At 35.7% G+C, this 19477-nt stretch overlaps 1 protein-coding gene and 1 non-coding gene across 2 annotated transcripts; one reads left to right on the forward strand and one right to left on the reverse strand.

Annotated features, from left to right (window-relative positions):
* Nucleotides 1-14808: 14808 nt before the first annotated feature.
* On the reverse strand, nt 14809-14916 carry LOC114676531 (U6 spliceosomal RNA). Its single transcript, XR_003727597.1, has one exon. It is a non-coding gene; the product is annotated as a U6 spliceosomal RNA (small nuclear RNA).
* Nucleotides 14917-15307: 391 nt separating this feature from the next.
* LOC114676135 (small integral membrane protein 30) lies at nt 15308-16342 on the forward strand. Its single transcript, XM_028843462.2, has one exon. The coding sequence runs from the start codon at nt 15457-15459 to the stop codon at nt 15634-15636; it is 180 nt and encodes a 59-aa protein (XP_028699295.1). The 5' UTR covers nt 15308-15456; the 3' UTR covers nt 15637-16342.
* Nucleotides 16343-19477: the final 3135 nt, after the last annotated feature.

Here is a 19477-nt window from a genome sequence, read left to right on the forward strand (position 1 = left end):
TCTACTTTTCTTTTATCAGTGCTTCCTAGATATGTCTGGAGACTATACTATAGCTAATGACCACTTACCATTTAATAGCAAGCTCAGTTGTTGTTAGCTTGAGTTACGCATTCCTCACACTCAGGTTGAGAATGACATCCATTTTCTGTTTCTCCATCACTCCATCTTCTGTAGTAGTGTCCAGATCATAATGTATTATTAACCTCCATCAGGGTTGATATCACTTCTTGGCGGGCAGGAATTGTGTCATGTTTAACAGTGAGGTCCCAGTGCCCAGAATAGTGCAGACACATAGCCAAGGCACAACAGAGGCTTATTAAATTGGAGTAACCCATTTAACACAAAATAGTCAGAAGTAAATTCATTTTTTTCCCTGAACGCTTGTCTGAACCGCCCAGGGCATGCTCCAAACTCTACAACATTGGACCCTTGCTAGTGATCTTTGGTAATGACAAATGTTTATTTAATGTACCTGCTCTATCTTTCCCTCAGAGGGAGACTGAAGCACATTCTTTTAAGTTAGTTAACTATTTTATTGCAACTAAATCTTTGTGTAGGAATACGGCCACATGCCAATACATAACTTCTCAATGGGGGGAAATGAAAGAATATCTCTCTTTGTCTTTACACTACAAAATTGTGGAGTTTTCTTTTTTTTCTGTCATGTCCTAGCAAAGTCTTGACAAACGTTAAAATATATATATATATATATATATATATATATATATATATATATATATAAAAGGATATAAAAGGATGTAACTTTATAAAAGTTAAAAAAGAAAAAGTGCAAAAAAGAATTATAGAATGTATTTAAAAGTTGTTAATATTTGATGACATGTACCTAATGTTTATTAGAAAAACAACACAACAGCACCCTTGTAATTTCCTGGCTATCAGCCTCAGTTACTGGGCCTGATTGGTTGTGCTTCCTGCTCCATTCCTAACCAAGGTGTAAAGGTCTGATAAGTAAGCTTGTGCAATTCTCTTTGTCCCAGTGAATAAGCTTTTTGTTAGACACTCACCCACAATAACATACGAGCATGATAATGATCAGTCATATTTGATCACTGTGGTTCATTAAGTCTTAGCAAGTCATTAACATGGGAAATCTGCTTCTTAAAAGAATTCATATTATTTGGTCAAGTGCTCAGGAGAAGCACACAGAATTAAAGCTATTAAATAAATAACTGTTCTGATTGATGGAAAAAGTTTCCCAAAACAAGACCAAGAGGGATTTTTCTCACATTCACCTTTGGCCCTGCTATCTAGAGTAGCTTTGACTTTTGCCTGCTCTTACCCAATAATAAAAATTCCTTAAAGTGATACAGATCTTGACAGTTTACAGATTGCTCTAAAATACATTCTCTTGGGTAACTCACTCAACACCTCTTTGATGGAGGTCATTTTAATCATTCCCTTTTTGTACAGGGACAGGTTAAGGTCTCCAGAAGATAGCTTGGCCCACTTGACTCAAAAACTTTAGTGTTGAGGTGCAAACTAAGACAGGTGATTCCAGAAAGAGGGCACTTTTCCATGAATCAACACTGAAACCAAGCAACTCATGCTGTGGCAGTGGTGGTCAAACTCCAAAGGACTGTTTAAATTTTAGATACTGTAGTATAATACACTATAAACTATTGGTGAGAGGGTAAAATCATGACTCCTAAAATTTCTTGCTCCTGTGACATGTCTTGGAATGTTCAACCTGTCATTGGCATAAGAGTTGAAGACAAACAACATGCATCTATCAAACTCTGCCACAAGAAGGAGAACCACATGACACTAGGGGTGTACTTTACTCTCTCTTTTTTTTTTTTTTTTTTGAGATGGAGTCCCGCTCTGTGTCCCAGGCTGAAGTGCAGTGAGGTGATCTCGGCTCACTGCAACCTCCGCCTCCCAGGTTCAAGCGATTCTCCTACCTCAGCCTCCTGAGTAGCTGCGATAACAGGCATGCACCACCACACCTATCTAATTTTTGTATTTTCAGTAGAGAGCAGGTTTCACCATATTGGCCAGGCTGATCTTGAACTCCTGACCTCAGGTGATCCTCCCACCTTGACCTCCCAAAGTGCTGGGATTACAGGCGTGAGCCACCATGCCCAGTCATTAATTTACTCTTAATGGGACCTCTGTGACCAGGGTGCAAGTCTTATATTTACTCTGTACCATAAGAGAAAAAGTAGATTTACTTAGAATTTCTGATATTACCTTAAAAATTGTATTTCTACCAAGGGCAATATTCTCTGTGCACTAATTCTATCTCACATTTATTTTATTGGCAATTGCATGCAACTTCTGATGGAAACATTTATTTCTAGGATTAGTTTGACCAAATTAAAAATGCCTCTAATAGAACAGCTTATACTAATAGATAAATCTCCCTTTCACTTCAAAAACTACTGCTACATGATTTTTAAAGAGCATTTATCAGAAACCCCTAGACAATCCTCCAACTTCAATTGAACCAATTAATTTTATGCAATGAAAAATCTGAAGGAAGTCTCTTGACTGCCTTTCTGACACTTTATATCCTGTGATATTTCATTTTTAGCAATAAGTGATTGAGAGCAACAGACATGGCTTTTTAAAAAAAATGGTATGTGGGACTCCAACCTACATTTTTTTTTTTTTATTTGTTAGCAGTATTCTTCTGCCTAACACCCACTCACACTTTGAAGCCTTACCTCATTGTGTCATAACAATGATGTGCCATTCTTCATTTGGAAAATCTGAAAAAGAAATCAGGTTATCTGAAGAAAGGAATTAAAAATATCCATTACATAGTATAGTAGACTCTTTGGAGGTTTTTATGAACACAGCTTAGCCACAAGTATCTTATTTGATTGGGTGAGTGGGCTTTACAACCTAAAAGTAAAATGTAAAATTTTTTACATTGTGATGTTGACCCACAAAGTACATAAAACCATTTATCTTTTTCAAGAAATATATATTTTTAAGATTATAAAAATATGCTTCTCCGAGTACCAAGAAACGTTATGTTTCTGGTTCTGATGGGTGTCAGTTAACATAAAGAGTATCTGTCTCTCTCAGATCTTTGCCTTATAAAGGATGGAGTGCTTGTTATTATTATGTGCTGTTACTGAGCAACTTTTCTATTTTGGTTTCAGTTCTTCATAACTTATTTTATAAAAGCAATGAAACATTTTTATTTTATAAAAGCAATGAAACAATGAAACATAAAAGCAACGAAAAATAAGGTTTGAGGGGCAGATATTAATATTGAGCTATGTATGTGAAAGCTTACAATACTCACCTACTATCATCTGTATGTATTCCCATACTTACTTCTTTCCTTCAATAAAGATAGAAAAAGTGCCTGTTCACCAACATTAGACTAGTTCAGTCACTGTGGGTCTGAATCACATTTCTTTCCACTAAAATTAGCCCTATCACATTCTCTCACCCATGTTTAAGCATTTCTTCTTACCAGTATTTTCCCCAACTGCCTTTAACCAATTCTAATTTCTCAATTAAAGCCAAAAAGGGCAACTAATTCCTTTTCCCATTCTAGTTCACCTAACTTTCTCCTTTCTTTTGCAGCTAAATTTTTTGAAAGAGTACATTATATGCTCTTTCCAATGCTTTGTATATCATTTACTGTTTTAAAAGTTTGTCTTTTGTGTCCTGTAATTTCATCAAAATGTGTTTAGGTAGGGCCTTATTTTTATATATTCTGTTTATATGATGTATCGTAGAGCTTGTGTTTTTCTCATACATGGATATAAGTTATTTAATCAGTTATGGAATATTCTCAGCCAAAATCTAATTGAATATTATCTTGCATCCATCTATTTATTCTCTCTTTCTGTAATTCCTATTAGATACATTTTGGACTTCTGATTCTGTTCTCCATCTCTCTCTACGACATTCTAGGTGATTTCCTCAGATCCTCAAATCTGACTTAGGGTCTGTGCTTAAATTCACCTTCACAGAAAAGCTTCCCCTAAAACCGTATCCAAATAACACCTGCTCCTTCAGCACTCTTTATAGTCTTTTCCTAATTTACTTTTTCTTAGCATTTTTCACTTCTGCTTGCCATTTAACCATCTTATGTTGGTTTATGGTTAGATTTATTTTTAAGCTGCTTTAATAATTTTAAATAAAATATTTAATAGTTTGAAGTTGTTAAGTTTTGATATCAGACTAATATTGGCCTCATAAAATGAATATCAAAATGTTTCCTCTTCTTCTATACTCTGAAAAAGTTGTTAAGTTTTGGAACAAATATTTGGTAAGATTTACCAATTAAGCCATCTGGGCCCAGCAGTTTATTTACTGAAAGAGTTTAACTCTGAATTCAAGGTCTTTAAGATATATGGAACTATTCAATATATCAATTTCTTCTTGAGAATGTTTTGGTAATTTTCGTCTTTCAAGGAATTTGCTAGTTTAAGTTATCAAATTGACTGGTTGTGATGGTTAACATTGAGAGTCAACTTGATCGGATTAAAGGATGCAAAGTATTGTTCCTGGGTGTGTCTGTGAGGGTGTTGGTAAAAGAGATTAACTTTGAATCAGTGGACTGGGAGAGGCAGACCCACACTTAATCTGGGTGGGCACCATCTAATTAGCTGCCAGCACTGCTAGAATACAAGCAGGCAGAGGAACGTGGGAGGACTAGACTGGCTTAGTCTCCTGGCCTACATCTTTCTCTCATGCTGGATGCTTCCTGCCCTTGAACATCAGACTTCAAGTTCTACTCTTGAACCTTGGGCCACCAACTGAGAGCCGCACTGTTGGCCTCCCTCTTTTGAGGTTTTGGGACTCAGACTGGCTTCCTGACTCCTCAGCTTGCAGATGGCCTATTGTGGGACTTTACCTTGTGATTGTGTGAGTCAATACTCCTTAATAAACCCCCCTTTATATACATCTATCCTATTAGTTCTGTCCCTCTAGAGATCCTGACTAATACACTGGTACAAGGTTATTCATAGTATTCTGTTATTATCCTTTCCGTTTCTGTAGAATATATAGTGATGTCCCCTCTTTATTTCCTATATTGATTTTATTTTTCTTCTCTCATTCTTTTTCCCATGGTTTTGATAAGTTTGGCTATATTTTTAAGTGTTATTGATCTTTTCAAGAAATCAGTGTGGCTTTATTGATTTATTGATTGTTTTTATGTTCTAGATTCTAATTATTTCTGCTCGTTTGTATTATTTGAAAAAATTGTAAAATTTCTTTTCTTTTTTTGTGTTAGATTTAATTTGCCCCTCTTTTTCTAGTTTGAAGAGTTTGATTCAAAATCTGTTATTTTCTAATGTCCACATTTAATAATATAAATTTTCATCTAAGCATTGCTTTAGCTGAATCTAACACATTTTTGTAAGTTAGATTTTCATTTTTATTTAAATTAAAATCTTTTCTAATTTCCTTCGTGGTTTTCTCTTTGACTCACATGACATTATGTTGTTTAAGTCCCAATATTTGAGAATTTTCCATATATTTATTACTGGTTGTTAGGTTAAAACTTCTGCGGCCTGAGAACATACTGTGTTTGATTTCAATTCATTTAAATATGTTGAAGTTTATTTTATGACACAAAAGATGGCCTATCTTTCTCAATATTGCATGTGCACTGAAAAAATTATGTACACTACTTTTGCATGGAAATATTCTATAAATTAGATCAAATTAGTTGATAGTATTGTTCAGGTCTTTTATAACCTTACTGATTTTTTAAAAATCAACTTGATCTACTGATTTCTGAGAAGGAAGCACTGAAGTCTCCAAGCATAATTGATTTGTCTGTTTATCCTTCAGTTCTACTGGTTTTGTTTTAGAAATTTATATTCTTTGTTTCTGGGTATATCTGCATGTAAGATTGTCATATCTTCTGGATGGATTGTTAATTAATTATTTATTCATATGTATGTTCCTCGTCGTCTCTTGTAATCTTTCTAGATTTGAAGTCTACTTTTTTGGTATTAATATAGCCACTCTAGTATTATTTTTATTGATATTTTTATGAAATTACTTTTAAACCTTCACTTTTAACCTATATATGCATTCATATTAAAGATAACTTCTGTAGAGCATGTAGTTGAGTATACCTTTGTATCCAGTCTGATGATATCTGCTTTTTAAATGTGATTTTTGGAATGTTTTATTTGACATAATTATGTATGCAGTTGGATTCAAATCTACCACTTTGATAATTGTTTTCTGCTGGTCTTGTCCATTCTTTGTTCTTCCTTTCTTTGCCTTATTTTGGATTATTTTAATTCCATCTTACCTTCATTCATAAGAAGGCTTAATAGTTACATGTATTTTTCACGATTGCTCTAAGGTTTATATTATACATTTTATGTTATCATTCTCTACATTCAAATAACATCACATTTTTTAATGTAAGAACTTTACCATAATCGAATTCTAGTTCTTCTCTTTGATCCTATGAATTATTATTAGCATATTTTGCTTCTACACATGGTACAATATATTGTTTCACTTTTTGCCTTAAGCAATCAAGTATCCTCTAAAGTGAATTTTGAAAGAAAAATATCTTATATTTGTGTTCATTTTTACTGTTTTTAACGATTCTCTTTACTTTGGAAATCTAAGTTTTTATTTAGTACCAAAGTTTCTGCCTGAAGAACTTCCTTTAACGCTTCTTCTAGCACAGGCTAGCTGGCAAAGATTCCTCTCTGTGTTTGTTGGTGTGTAAGAAGAATCCTTGTTTTGTCTTCATTTTGGTATGTAAGAAGAATACTTGTTTTGTCTTCATTTTGAAAGGTAGTTTTATTGGGTATACAGTTCTGGGTTGACAATTTTTTCTTAAAACACTTTAAAGATGTCACTCTTCTGTCTTGTCTTCTGGTTTGCTGCATTCCTATCTTTGTTTCTTTGCATGTAATGCTTCTCTTTCCTCTGTTTGCCTTCAATATTTTTTTCTTTAATTTTAAGCATTTTTGACATAATATCTAGGTGTGTGTGTCCTCTGAGCTTCTTGGACCTATGGTTTGCTTTGTTCATTTAATTTGAAGAGTTCTCAGTCTTTACCTTTTGAAATATGTCTTCTACCTCATTCTGTCTTTCTTCTATTGGGACCCCAATCACATGTACCTTAGGCCAATTGATACTATCTCACAGCTTTTGGGTGCTCTGTTCTTGTTTTTCTTTGTTTGTTTTCTTTCTTTTCTGTTTCATTTTGGGCAATTTTTATTTACCTATGTTCTAACTAACTGATTGGTTTTTCAGTAGTTTATGGTCTGCTGGTAAGTTCTGTAAAGGAAATCTTCATCTTTGATAGCATTTTCTCTTTTTATTAGCATGTGTATTTGACTTAAAAAAAATCCTAGGTCTCACTGTGTGATGTAGTTTGGATTTGTGTCCCCACCCAAATCTCACGTCAAATTGTAATCCCCAGTTTTGGAGAAGGGGTCTGCAGGAAAGTGATTGGATCCTGTGGGCTGATTTCCCCCTTGCTGTTCTCATGATGGTGAGTGAGTTCTCAGGAGATCTGGTTGTTTAAAAGTGTAAAGCACCTCCCTCTTCACTCTCTTACTCCTGCTTCTGTCATGTAAGATGTGTCTCCTGGTGGGGCAGGGTGGCTCACGCCTGTAATCCCAGCACTTTGGTAGGCTGAGGCAGGTGGATTGCCTGAGGTCAGGAGTTTGAGACCAGCCTGGCTAACGTGGCAAAACTCTGTCTCTACTAAAAATACACAAATTAGCCATGCGTGGTAGCGGGCGCCTGTAATCCCAGCTACTTGGGAGGTTGAGGCAGGAGAATTACTTGAACCCAGGAGGTGGAGGTTGCTGTGAGCCAAGATCACACCACTGCCCTCCAGTCTGGGGGAAAGAGCAAAACTCCTTAAAAAAAAAAAATGCACCTCCTTTCCCTTCTGCCATGATTACAAATTTCCTGAGGCCTCCCTAGAAGCAGAAGTCTGTATAGCCTGCAGAATTGTAAGCCAATTAAGCCTCTTTTTTTCTTCCTTTTTTTTTTTTTTTTTTTTTTGAGACGGAGTCTTGCTCTGTCACCCAGGCTGGAGTGCAGTGGAGCGATCTCGGCTCACTGCAAGCTCTGCCTCCCGGGTTCACGCCATTCTTCTGCCTCAACCTCCCAAGTAGCTTGGACTACAGGCGCCTGCCACCATGCCTAGCTAATTTTTTTGTATTTTTAGTAGAGACGGGGTTTCACCGTGTTAGCCAGGATGGTCTCGATCTCCTGACCTTGTGATCTGCCCGCCTCAGCCTCCCAAAGTGCTGGGATTACAGGCGTGAGCCATCGCGCCCGGCCAAGCCTCTTTTCTTTATAGCAGTGCAAGAATGTACTGCCTCCCAGGCTGGGGTGCAGTGGCACAATCATAGCTCACTGCAGCCTCAAACTCCTGAACTCAAGCAATCTTCCCACCTTAGTCTCCTGAATAGCTCGGACTACAGGTGCATGCCACTATGACTGGCTAATTATTTTAATTTTTTGTAGAGATGGGGTCTCACTATCTTGTCCAGGCTGGTCTCAAACTCCTGGTTTCAAGTGATCTTCTCACTTTGGCCTCCCAAAGTGCTAGAACTACACCACTACCTGGCCTATACTTGATTTTTTAAAGGTAGTTTCTATCTGTTGTAATTACTATTTGTTCCTATATATAATCTGTCTTTCCTACTAGATTCCTCAACATACTAATAATGGCTATTTTATTCATCTGATTGCTTTAAAATCTGGGTCATTTCTTTGGTTTTGTGGATTGCTTTTACTATTAACAATTTACAGCTTTTGTTGGGTTTCATTTGTGTGCCTTGCAGTTTCAATTGAATGATTCCATTGTGTGAAAAGGAATTATAGGGTCTGAGGTTAATAGTATTTATGTCTGGAAAAGGATGTGCGTCTTCTTTGGTGAAGTTCTTAGCATGGTGAGTGGATTTAATATAGTTAGTTGTTGATCTGGGCTTGGATTATTTTCCTTGGAAATGCTGTCCTAATGTAGCACTGGCTTTAAATCTTCCAGCATTTGGCTTCCATTAGCGTGTGCTTAGTGTGGTGCCTGGGGTCCTGGAGGATCTTTCTCAGGGCTTGAGTTGTACTCTCCAGTTTTGGTAGAACGACCCTGCATGGCTGTGCCACAAAGGGCGATTCTCTCCTAGCTCTTGATACTGTTGTTGCATGTTAGTCAGTGCTAGGTTTGTAATGAAATGATGGCATTTTTGTTTTGTTTTACTTTCCTGGTCAGTTTTAGGCAGGATTTGTGTGCCTGAGCCTCAGGGGTGGGGATTTCTCTACATCCCTGTTCTTCTTTTTCATCCCAGCCAAACACTGCTTTATATTTTTTGGTGGTCTTAGGCAGGAGTTTCCTGTTCTTCTTCCAGTAATGACAGATCTCTTTGTGTTATGAGTGTAGGATGCTAGGTTCAAGACATTTCTTGCCTTTCCCCAACATCTTAGTACGTTTGGGGAGCTATAACAGAATGCTATAGACTGGGTGACTTACAAACAACAATTTATTTCTCACAGTTCTGGAGGCTGGGAAGTACAAAATCAAGGTGGCATCACAATCAGTGTCTGGTGAGGGTCCTCTTCCTGGTTCCTAGAAGGTCATCTCCTTTCTGCATCCCCACATTGCGGAAGGGTTGAGTGACCTCTCTGGGGTTTCATTATGAGGACACTAATTCCATTTCTGAGTGCTTTACGCTCATGATCTGATTACTTCCCAAAGACACCATCATGCTGAGGATTAAGTTTCAACATATGAATTTTGAGGAGATACAAACATTCAGTGTATGGCACCCAACTGGAAGGACTTTTTCTTTTACTTCCATCTCAGTAAGAATGGAGGCTATGTCCTAAGGATGATAAGCTTTTCTACTCCTTTCCCAAAAAAAGGTTGGTTTTATTCTACTCCTATACCAGAAGCAATGCATCTTTACCTAGCTGAGAGTGAGAGAATTCATTGCCCTTCTCTAAAATAGTAAGGCTTTTGTTTTGTAGGAAAGAACAGTTCAGGGAAGTAGGCACAGCTCTGGCCTGGTCACTAGTAACTGCCAATCATCTCCTTTATGCCTGTGCCACTAAGTGGCACTCTGCCCTGTAACTTGCTCATCCTCCAGTCTTTCTTGTAAGCATCTGATAGAAGTCTGTGGAATAGAAAATGTGAGTGTTGGCTTCCCTACATCTGATTCTACCAGCTCTTCTAAACTTATATGCTTGTCTAAACTTATTTGATTGTCTTATATCATGAATTGAGTGTTGGTATCTCCCAAAATTTCATACTTTGAAATCCTAACCCTCAACATGATGGTATCAGAGGTAAGTACTTTGGGAGGTGATTAGGTAATGAGGGTGGAGTCCTCATGAGTAGGATTAGTGCCTTTACATGAAGAGACATGACACTTTGCTCTTCCTCTATTCTCCACCACATGAGGATACAATGAAATGAGAGCCATATGCAAACCGGGAAAAGTATTCTCACTGTAGACTGGATCTGCCAGCACCTTGGTCTTGGACTTATCTGCCTCCCGACCTGTGAACAATAAATGCTTGTTTTATAAGCTGTCCAATCTATGGTATTTTGTTATAACAGTCCTAATGGACTTAAGATACCTTGCGATCTCAGTTTTCTGATGGGCCAAAGAAAAGTCAACATTTTGTAGATTATATGGCTTTCCTTTTTAAGGAAAAGAGCAATATTTTGCATCTTTTAACATCTTTAAAGAAAAGCAATCTTGAAGTGAATGCCAGTACTTTGGCAGGTGCTTAACAAACTTCTGAAACCATGTTTTCACTGTTTCTCTAGCCCAATCACCCCCCCAACTCCTCCCCTAAAGCTTTTGCTCCCCTTCATTTTTAAAGTCTTGCCAGAAGAAACACTGCCCAGATGGTGAGTGGAAAATGTAGAGGAAGGCTCTGTGCCTCATATAGCCGGAACTATAAACTTGTAAAGACACTGAGTTTTACTTACTTAAATCTATTTTATTTAAAATGTAAATAGAAAATATTTTCTTTCTATTTTGGACAATGTAGTAGGTAGCTAGCATATCAGTAAAATTACAAATAGGGCAAGTGCCAAAGAAGAGCAGGTGGAAGACAACAGGAAAGGTAGGTGTTGACTCAGCCTCACTTATATGATGTAGAATAATTTGGGAAATTGCCATTAGGTTAGGCGACTCTCTCTCTCTCTCTGTCATCACTTTCACATGTGTTAGAGAAAGGGGTGATTTGGTAAAATATGTCTTCAACCACAAAATTTGACAGTTTTGCAGAATAAGATATCTGATATTCAACTCCACAAATGTGGTAACAAATATAAGTGACATTTAGTCCTCTTAATAACATGAATAACACTCACACACAGAGCTGGATTTTCTCCTGGAAAAGATAAGCTTTAAGTTTTACATGAATTTGTTAACTCTTTGCAACTAGACATGGAGGGCACTTGGTTTCCCAGACAATGTGTTAGGAATGGGAATCCTATGTCTGCCAAACCTATTTGAACTTGTTGCCTTGTTGTGAATCTCTACTAGATTATTTGGCATCTCATCCACAATTTTTTAATCTTATAAATGAGAGATTCATGTAAATGTTGAACTTAGTCTGAAAGAAGAAATATTGAAAGGGCAGCCAGGGAGACTGAGAGCAATGTCAAGAGGCAAAATGAGGTCAGACTTATTTCCTTATCTAAAAGGATTTTATACATCAGAACTTCAGGTCTCTTTTCACCCTGCCTGGGGAAGCTCTTCAGCTTGTCTTTAGGGAGACATGCTCTATCACTGCCTCATGGGTGGACTTTCTTCTTACAAGAGCTGCCATGTGAAATACTGGGCTTGGGTTATCATCACAGCTTCTGTGTTTCACATACATTCTGCCTGAGTTACAGCAAATCAATTTCTCTAAAGGGATCATCAATCCAAGACTATAGGAGCAAGCAAATTCTCCTTGGCAAGTCATTTCTAATTATCAAAATGTTCCAGATAAGTGATTACTTCTCTAGGAATGTTCTAAATGTGAGCTCATATGGAGAGGTTTGTGTCTAGCATGGAAGGGATTTTTATTGATCATCTAGCCTTTAGGAATGACCATGAAAGCTCTATTTTGATATCTACTGTTGTGAACTGACCTAAAAAAATTAGATGTAAAAATATTAGCCTCCTTTGAGTAGAAATTAATAGCCAATAGTTTTTACTTGCTCTTATACCATCTTTCTAAGTAACTGAAAATAAAATTCTTCTTCAAATATAGACATTTAATAGCAAGTATACACAACATAAACTCTACCAATTCTTGGCTTTATTGGTAAGCTCTACCAATTCTTGGCTTTAACTTTTGTGTGTGTGTGTGCTAAGACTGTACCAAGGACGGTAGATTCCCCTGAAGGCAAATGTAGCAAGTGCAATATGATTATAGCAGTAGGACTCAGCTGATGTTCTAGTTAGACTTGGGTGGCCAACCATCCCCCAATCTAATGTCTGGACAGAGGTCTCTGTAGAAATCAAATCTAGGGTGCAAATCTTATAGCTAAATTTTGAAAGGCTGGTTAGATTCTTAAACTATAGTCTTACAACAGACTAAATGCCTCTAACATAGTTTTTGCCCTTATTTGAAAAAATCACTAATCACTAATTTCAACAATGGAAATCTATTGCTAATATTTTGTTAACCTACAAAGGCTACGGTGTTGACTGGCCAGTAAAGATACTTAAAGCACTTGTAGTAGCCACCTCTAGCATGTGTCCCTTAAATTATGCCTTGATTTATGCTCATTTCAAATTATTCATCTTTTTATTTCAGCAAGTGTCTGTCTTTGAAAATAGTGAACGTAATGCGTGGTGGATAAAAGGAAGGCTTGCAGGTAACAGTTAGTCTGGGCAAAGGTAGATTGAGGTCAGCTCTTTAGAGTGGGGATTTCACTGGATCCTCTGAGGAACCTGCACTTTTCATATTTCCCTAATAAATGAGGAAGTTTAGGGACTTTATTGCCTTTGAACAATCTATATAAGTCATAAATACATCTTTTTCCTTGATGTAAGGGAATACTAAAAGCAAAAAATACTAATAGTTCTCCAGCCTAAAATCCCATTTGGAGAAAGATAGGCATTAAATATTGATCTGTACCTTCTGCAATCCAACCTCTTTGAATTCTTGTCATAAAAGCAAACCTGGAACTATTTTTGGTGCATTATTTTAATGAAAGAGATCATACAAACTCCTATTAAAGATTTGGTCAAAAGAATCGCATTTAAGTTTTTTCCTGGCCTCCATAAAAATTCAAATTAATTTCCTGTATAATCTACATCAACGAGGATATAAAGAAGTTAGAAAAAAAAAAACTCTCAAAGAAAGATTTAATTGTGTTCATCACAGTAAACTTACATAAACCAGGATGTGGCTCAATCTATTTTGAAAGGATTTTCAGCATTAAAGATTAAAACAAAAAGAAGCCTCTAGTTAACCTTCAATTAACCATAGCTGCCTGGTACTTTCTATTAATCAAGATTTTACTCCTTCTCGCATTATTTTTATGACATCCAATTTTATTTGGTTTCTTCAATATATTTCTCAGAGGTGAAATAGCTCTATTTTATGGATGAAAATCGAATCAAAATGTGGAAGGCTTACTGTGACCTTCATAAAGTCATCTCCCTGAGGTTTTTTTCTTATTTTTAAAATGACAATAATGAGGTGTACTCCAGTGTGCTGTGTAAGAATGGAAGGAAATCATTCAGAGAGGCAAGGTAGCATTGGAAAGACTAAAGATTTTGGAGTCAGGTAGATGTAGTTTTCACCACATATGAGCTACGTGACATTGGGCAAGGAATTGACATTTATAAGCCTCAGTTTCCTTATGAATAAAATAAAAACATTAATCCTCATTGGGACATTGCCATGTTAGATGAAGTAATACTTGCAAAGATCTTAGCATATAAAAGGCAAAATAAGGTAGCTTTTTTTTTTTTTAATTGAGAGAAGACCCTGAATATGACTACAAAAAAGTATGAGAACCAGTGTTAGACCTTGTGTATTTTAATATTATCTTGTGTATATCTGGAAATGTTTCTTTCTCTGTAGTCAATATCCACATCATAAACATGTATTGTATGACTAGTTTCCCTCTTGAAAAATTCTTAGCCTATTTTTGTTTTCTTTTAAATCCTGATTAAGGATAAGGTTAGGCTTCTGTGAGTTCTTGTCTCACAATTTTGTTCCTTTCAAAGTAGCAAAAGAATTTAGGTGCTTGGGAGGAAAAGTCATAGTTGTATTTTAAAGTAGTGGTTCTTAAGTCACTTTGAATCAGATTTACCTGGAAGACTCTTAAACAATCCCAGATTTAAGGTCCCCATTCCTGATTCCGTAAATATGAAGTATATTACTAAAATTTGTATTTCCCTAAGTGATTTAAAAAATTCTCTGTAATCATGGTAAAATAACCTAGTATAAAATTTGCCATCTTAACCATTTTTAAGTGTGCAGTCAATGTTAAGTAAATTCTCATTGCTGTGCAACCACTACCATCCATTTTCAGAACACTTACCTTACAAAACAGAAACTCGATTTACATTGCACAATAACTCTCCGTTTACCTCTCTCCCCAGCCACTGACGACCACTATTTTATTTTCCATTTCTATGAATTTAGCTATGCTTGGTTCCTCATATAAGTGGAAGCATACATTATTTGTCTTTTTGTGACTGGTTTATTTCACTGAACGTCATGAATTCAAGGTTCATCCATGTTGTAGCATGTGTCAGAATTTCCTTTCTTTTTAAGACTGAATGATATTTCATTGTATGTATGGATCACGTGTAATTTACCCATTTATCTGGTGATTACTCTTCCCCAAGTCATTTTTAAACTATGAAATACTTCACAAATTTGCATATCATTTTTGCACAGGTGCCATGCTAACTTTCTTTATATCATTCCAATTTGAGAACACATACTGCCAAAGCCAAGGACTCCAAATTATGTTTGAAATCACTGATAAGGCAATTTTTTCAGATGCACATTGGTGGGACATTAAATCAATCTAATTTGTTGACCAGTATTTTTTAAAGACATGGAATAGAAAAAAATAAAATAGGTAAAAATTGTAATAATAGGGAAATGTATTATTTTAAGTATTGTATTTCTGTTTGTGTGTTTTTGTGGGAGAGAGGGGTTATGTGCACTAAATCAGGACATACTAGCTGTTCTCGATTTAAAAAGTATAAAGGCCACCTGTCCAGAGAACTAGAATGTAGAATCTAGTTAGATGATATGTAAATTAACATAATGCTCTCAGCTCAAAATGTGTAGAGGTACTATAGTCATGATTTTACTTTTAAGATACTTAAAAATAAGATTGAGGATTCCTGTAAAGGCTGATTCCTGGAAGGTCGTGTCACGTGGAACCTCTTAATCTCAGCATCCAGAGCTCCAGGAAGGGAAAATTTCAAGTCAGATAGAATTCTATATATACCATTTCTTTGGAACCTTCAGCCTCCAGATTCCAACATCATGACCTCAGTTTCAACACAGTTGTCCTTAGTCCTCATGTCACTGCTTTTGGTGCTGCCTGTTGTGGAAGCAGTAGAAGCCGGTGATGCAATCGCCCTTTTATTAGGTGTGGTTCTCAGCATTACAGGCATTTGTGCCTGCTTGGGGGTATATGCACGAAAAAGAAATGGACAAATGTGACTTTGAAAGGCCTACTGAGTCAAACCTCACCTTGAAAACCTTTGTGCTATAGAGGCTAAACCTGAGCTCTGGTGTGTGAAAGGTTCCAAGAATCAGTAAATAAGGGAGTTTCACATTTTTCATTGTTTCCATGAAATGGGAACAAACATACATTTATAAATGGAAAAAAAAAATGTTTTCTTTCCAACAAATAATGCACAGAAAAATGCAGCCTATAATTTGCTAGTTAGAAAGGAGGTCAAAGAAGTAAAATGGCTGAAATTTACATAAGTAATATTTCATAATCTTAGAATTCTCTCAAAGCATGTGAAATGGGAAGAAGGAAGTTCTTGCCCAGAATCTTAGGAAATCACCACTCTTTGGTTATAATCACTGCCTCCTGAATCGTGGAGGAGACTTTTCTCCTTTTTTTTATTAGATTTTTTTTTTGTTGTTGTCTCCCAAGTTAATATTATATTTAGGTATCAGAGAGTCAGCCAAAAAGGAAAACTTTTATCTCTGGGGAAAAAAACATTTAGAAAAGTGTATTCAGTGTATCTAATACTGAAATGCAGAAAAAAATCTAATGTTAAAAAAAAAAAAACTATAGACATTGACATGGAAGAGATTTAATGTTTTGAAAAAAAAACTTTATATTAACCGAGTAACATCCTCCTGATGAGAAGTACTATATTAAATACAAACCCATTATGTTATAAAAAAAAAATAAGATTGAGAACAGCCTTCTATAGACTGATGTGGACTCCATGCTTCATCATAGAAGTCTGTGTATTGCTTATTCATGAATCATTTTCATAACATTGTATTAGGAGTTATATATAAATTTGGCATCACTTTGATACACTAAGCTTTTATAGACTTCAGAAGTAGATAAAGAATTGCTAACAGCAGTAATGGAGAGGTGTGAATGCCACCAGCAATTCAAGATTCTGTTCCAACTCAGGAAACATACTATCCCAATCAAAATTAATTTCCTCCCCCTTTGGCATTTTTCTCAACCATATGTAGTTTTAAAATTATTGTGGTGACTTTTATCACTCTTTTGAAAATATACAGGATGTATTTATCTAAGATAAACATAATTTTACTTAGTATGTTTTCTGAAATGATAGCACACAATATGTATCAGAAAATAAGGCAATTATATGATAACTGTTTGTGAACTGTATTTGATTCTGCCAGATTTTATGAAAGATATATGTTTAACATATGTAAATGTTTATATTAGATCATATGGAATATAATTCTCATATGCCTTTTAAAGGATTACAGAATTCCTGTTCTTCCTCAGAAGAGTGATTTCCAAAGTGTCTTAGATTTTTGTGTATGACTCCACTTCAAATCCTCTATAACTTGCATCATGCTGTATCATTTGACCCAGCAATCCCATTACTGGGTATATACATAAATCATTCCATTATAAAGATACATGCATACATATGTTCACTGAAGCACTATTCATAATAGCAAAGACATGGAATTGACCCAAATGCCCATCAATGATAGACTGGATAAAGAAAGTGTGATACATATACACCATGGAATATCACGCAGCCATAAAAGGGAACAAGATCATGTCCTTTGCAGGGACATGTATGGAGTTGGGAGCCATTATCCTCAGCAAACTAACACAGGAACAGAAAACTAAACACCCTATGTTCTTAATTATAAGTGGGAACTAAACAATGAAAACACTTGGACACAGAGAGGGGAACAACATACACTGGGGCCTGTCCGAGGGGCTGGGGAAGGGAGTTTCAGGATAAATAGTTGATGTACGCGGGCCTTAATGCATAAATGGTGGGTTAATAGGTGCAGCAAACCACCATGACACACGTTACCTATGTAACAAGCCTGCATGTCCTGCACATGTATTCTAGAACTTAAAATTAACTTACTTAAAAAAAAAAGACCATAATATTCCCAAATAAGTGAAGTTACTTATGTCTCCTGTTAATTCACAGAGAGAATAGTGGCATAGATGGATGAATAGATAGATAGATAGATAGATAGATAGATAGATAGATAGATAGATGGAAAGTTAATACATGTAAAATAATAACACCTAAATATAGAATTAAAACTTCAAAAATTATAGTAAATGGACATACAATTAGACTTTAAATACATAATGAGAGTTATGTCCAGAACTATAACACTTAGCAGTCTGTAAGAACATTTTACATTGTGTATCTTCTTTGGTCCCCACGATTCTGTGAAAAAAGGCCAAACTATATACATTTTACAGAAGAGAAACCAGGTACCAACATTAACAACCTTGCTGAGTTGCAGGCCGTGGTTACATCGGCGTCAGGAACTGATTTCTGTGGAATAGCTCCAAGTCCAGATGTTATCCTACTAGACTGTGTTTCATGAGACAAGTAGAATTCTTCCCTAAGGTTTAGTTTTCCTTAAAGTCCTTCCAGTTTCAGAATGAGACACTCTTGGCCAAATCATGAAGAATTTAAGAAAGTAAGAAATTATTGATAATAATCATAAATTTCTTCAAAACTGCAGAATAATAATAACTTTATTCTCTCTCTATTTTGCAAACCTACTCTCAGCAGAGATTTCAAACTTGGATGATGCTCAGAATCAGCTTCAGGGCTTTTGGAAGACAGTGATTTCTGGGCGGCACCCCAGACTTAAGGAAGTATTGCCCAGGAATCTCTGTTTTTGTAAAGGTCCACAGCTGATTCTGATGCTTAGCTACGTTTGAGAACTGCTGCTTTAGAAAAATATTTTAGAGTAATTTTGGTGGAAAACCTATCAGAAAAATCAAATAGCAGACAGTACATAATGTATTTACATACCATAGTCCACAGTTCTGAAGGAAGTGCAGGTTTTGTGTAGCCAGAAGTTTATACCAATCAGGGAACTTTTTTTTTTTCTTTTTTTTAAGAAAAAGAGAACATAATTATGAAGATGAAATTAGTTTTTAAAAAATAATATTTACTAAGGATGAGAAAAGTAATCACAATAAATTATACATTTTAAAGAAGCTTAAACCTACCACAAACATTATTAATTGCCTAATGCAACACTGTGCTTCACAATATCCTAGAAATTGCTCCACATTATTCAACAAATAACTTCCTTATTCTATTAAAGGAAAGAATGTCCATTGTGTAGATCTACCATAGTTTATTCAACTGCTGTCTTATAAATGGGCATTTACATTGCTTCTAATATGTTTTGATGACAATGAATGATCGTGTGTGTGTGTCTGTGTGTGTGTGTGTATGTATCTTCATAGCATTGGGTGTGCAACTTCAGAAAAAATCCTAAAAGTGGGATCATTGGATCATAATGTGAATATATATGTAATCATTTGGATATTGCCAAATTTTATCCCCTAAGGTTTGCACCAATTTTCTTTCCCACTAGCAATATATGAGGGTGCCTGTGTTCCCACAGTCTAGCAAGAGTATTGTTATTCTTTTTAATTTTTACTGATCTGGTAGGTGAGAGGTGGCATCTCAGTTTTGTTTTAATTTGCATTTCTCTTTTCTCATATCCTTGGTGAGGTTGAACATCTATTCATATGCTTAAAGGTTATTTTTATATCTGTCTTGTGAATTGATATCTTTTAAAATAAAGAACTGAAATATTTCAGGGTTTTCCTCCCAGGTGTGATAAATATACTGCAAAATTCTATATGCTGATTTCTACCTCCATAAAATACATTTCACAGTTATTGTAAAGACAGCAATTATATAATTGAACTGTGAATAATGATTTGTTATTTGTTATTGAATGATACATCTTAAAGGTATATATCTTAACTTCCACAATTCATAGCGAGCCCTAGAGGAGGAAAATAAATTGAGCCAATTCCATC

The sequence above is a fragment of the Macaca mulatta genome, chromosome 2, assembly GCF_049350105.2.
Source record: "Macaca mulatta isolate MMU2019108-1 chromosome 2, T2T-MMU8v2.0, whole genome shotgun sequence".
In the NCBI taxonomy this organism is placed as follows: domain Eukaryota; kingdom Metazoa; phylum Chordata; class Mammalia; order Primates; family Cercopithecidae; genus Macaca; species Macaca mulatta.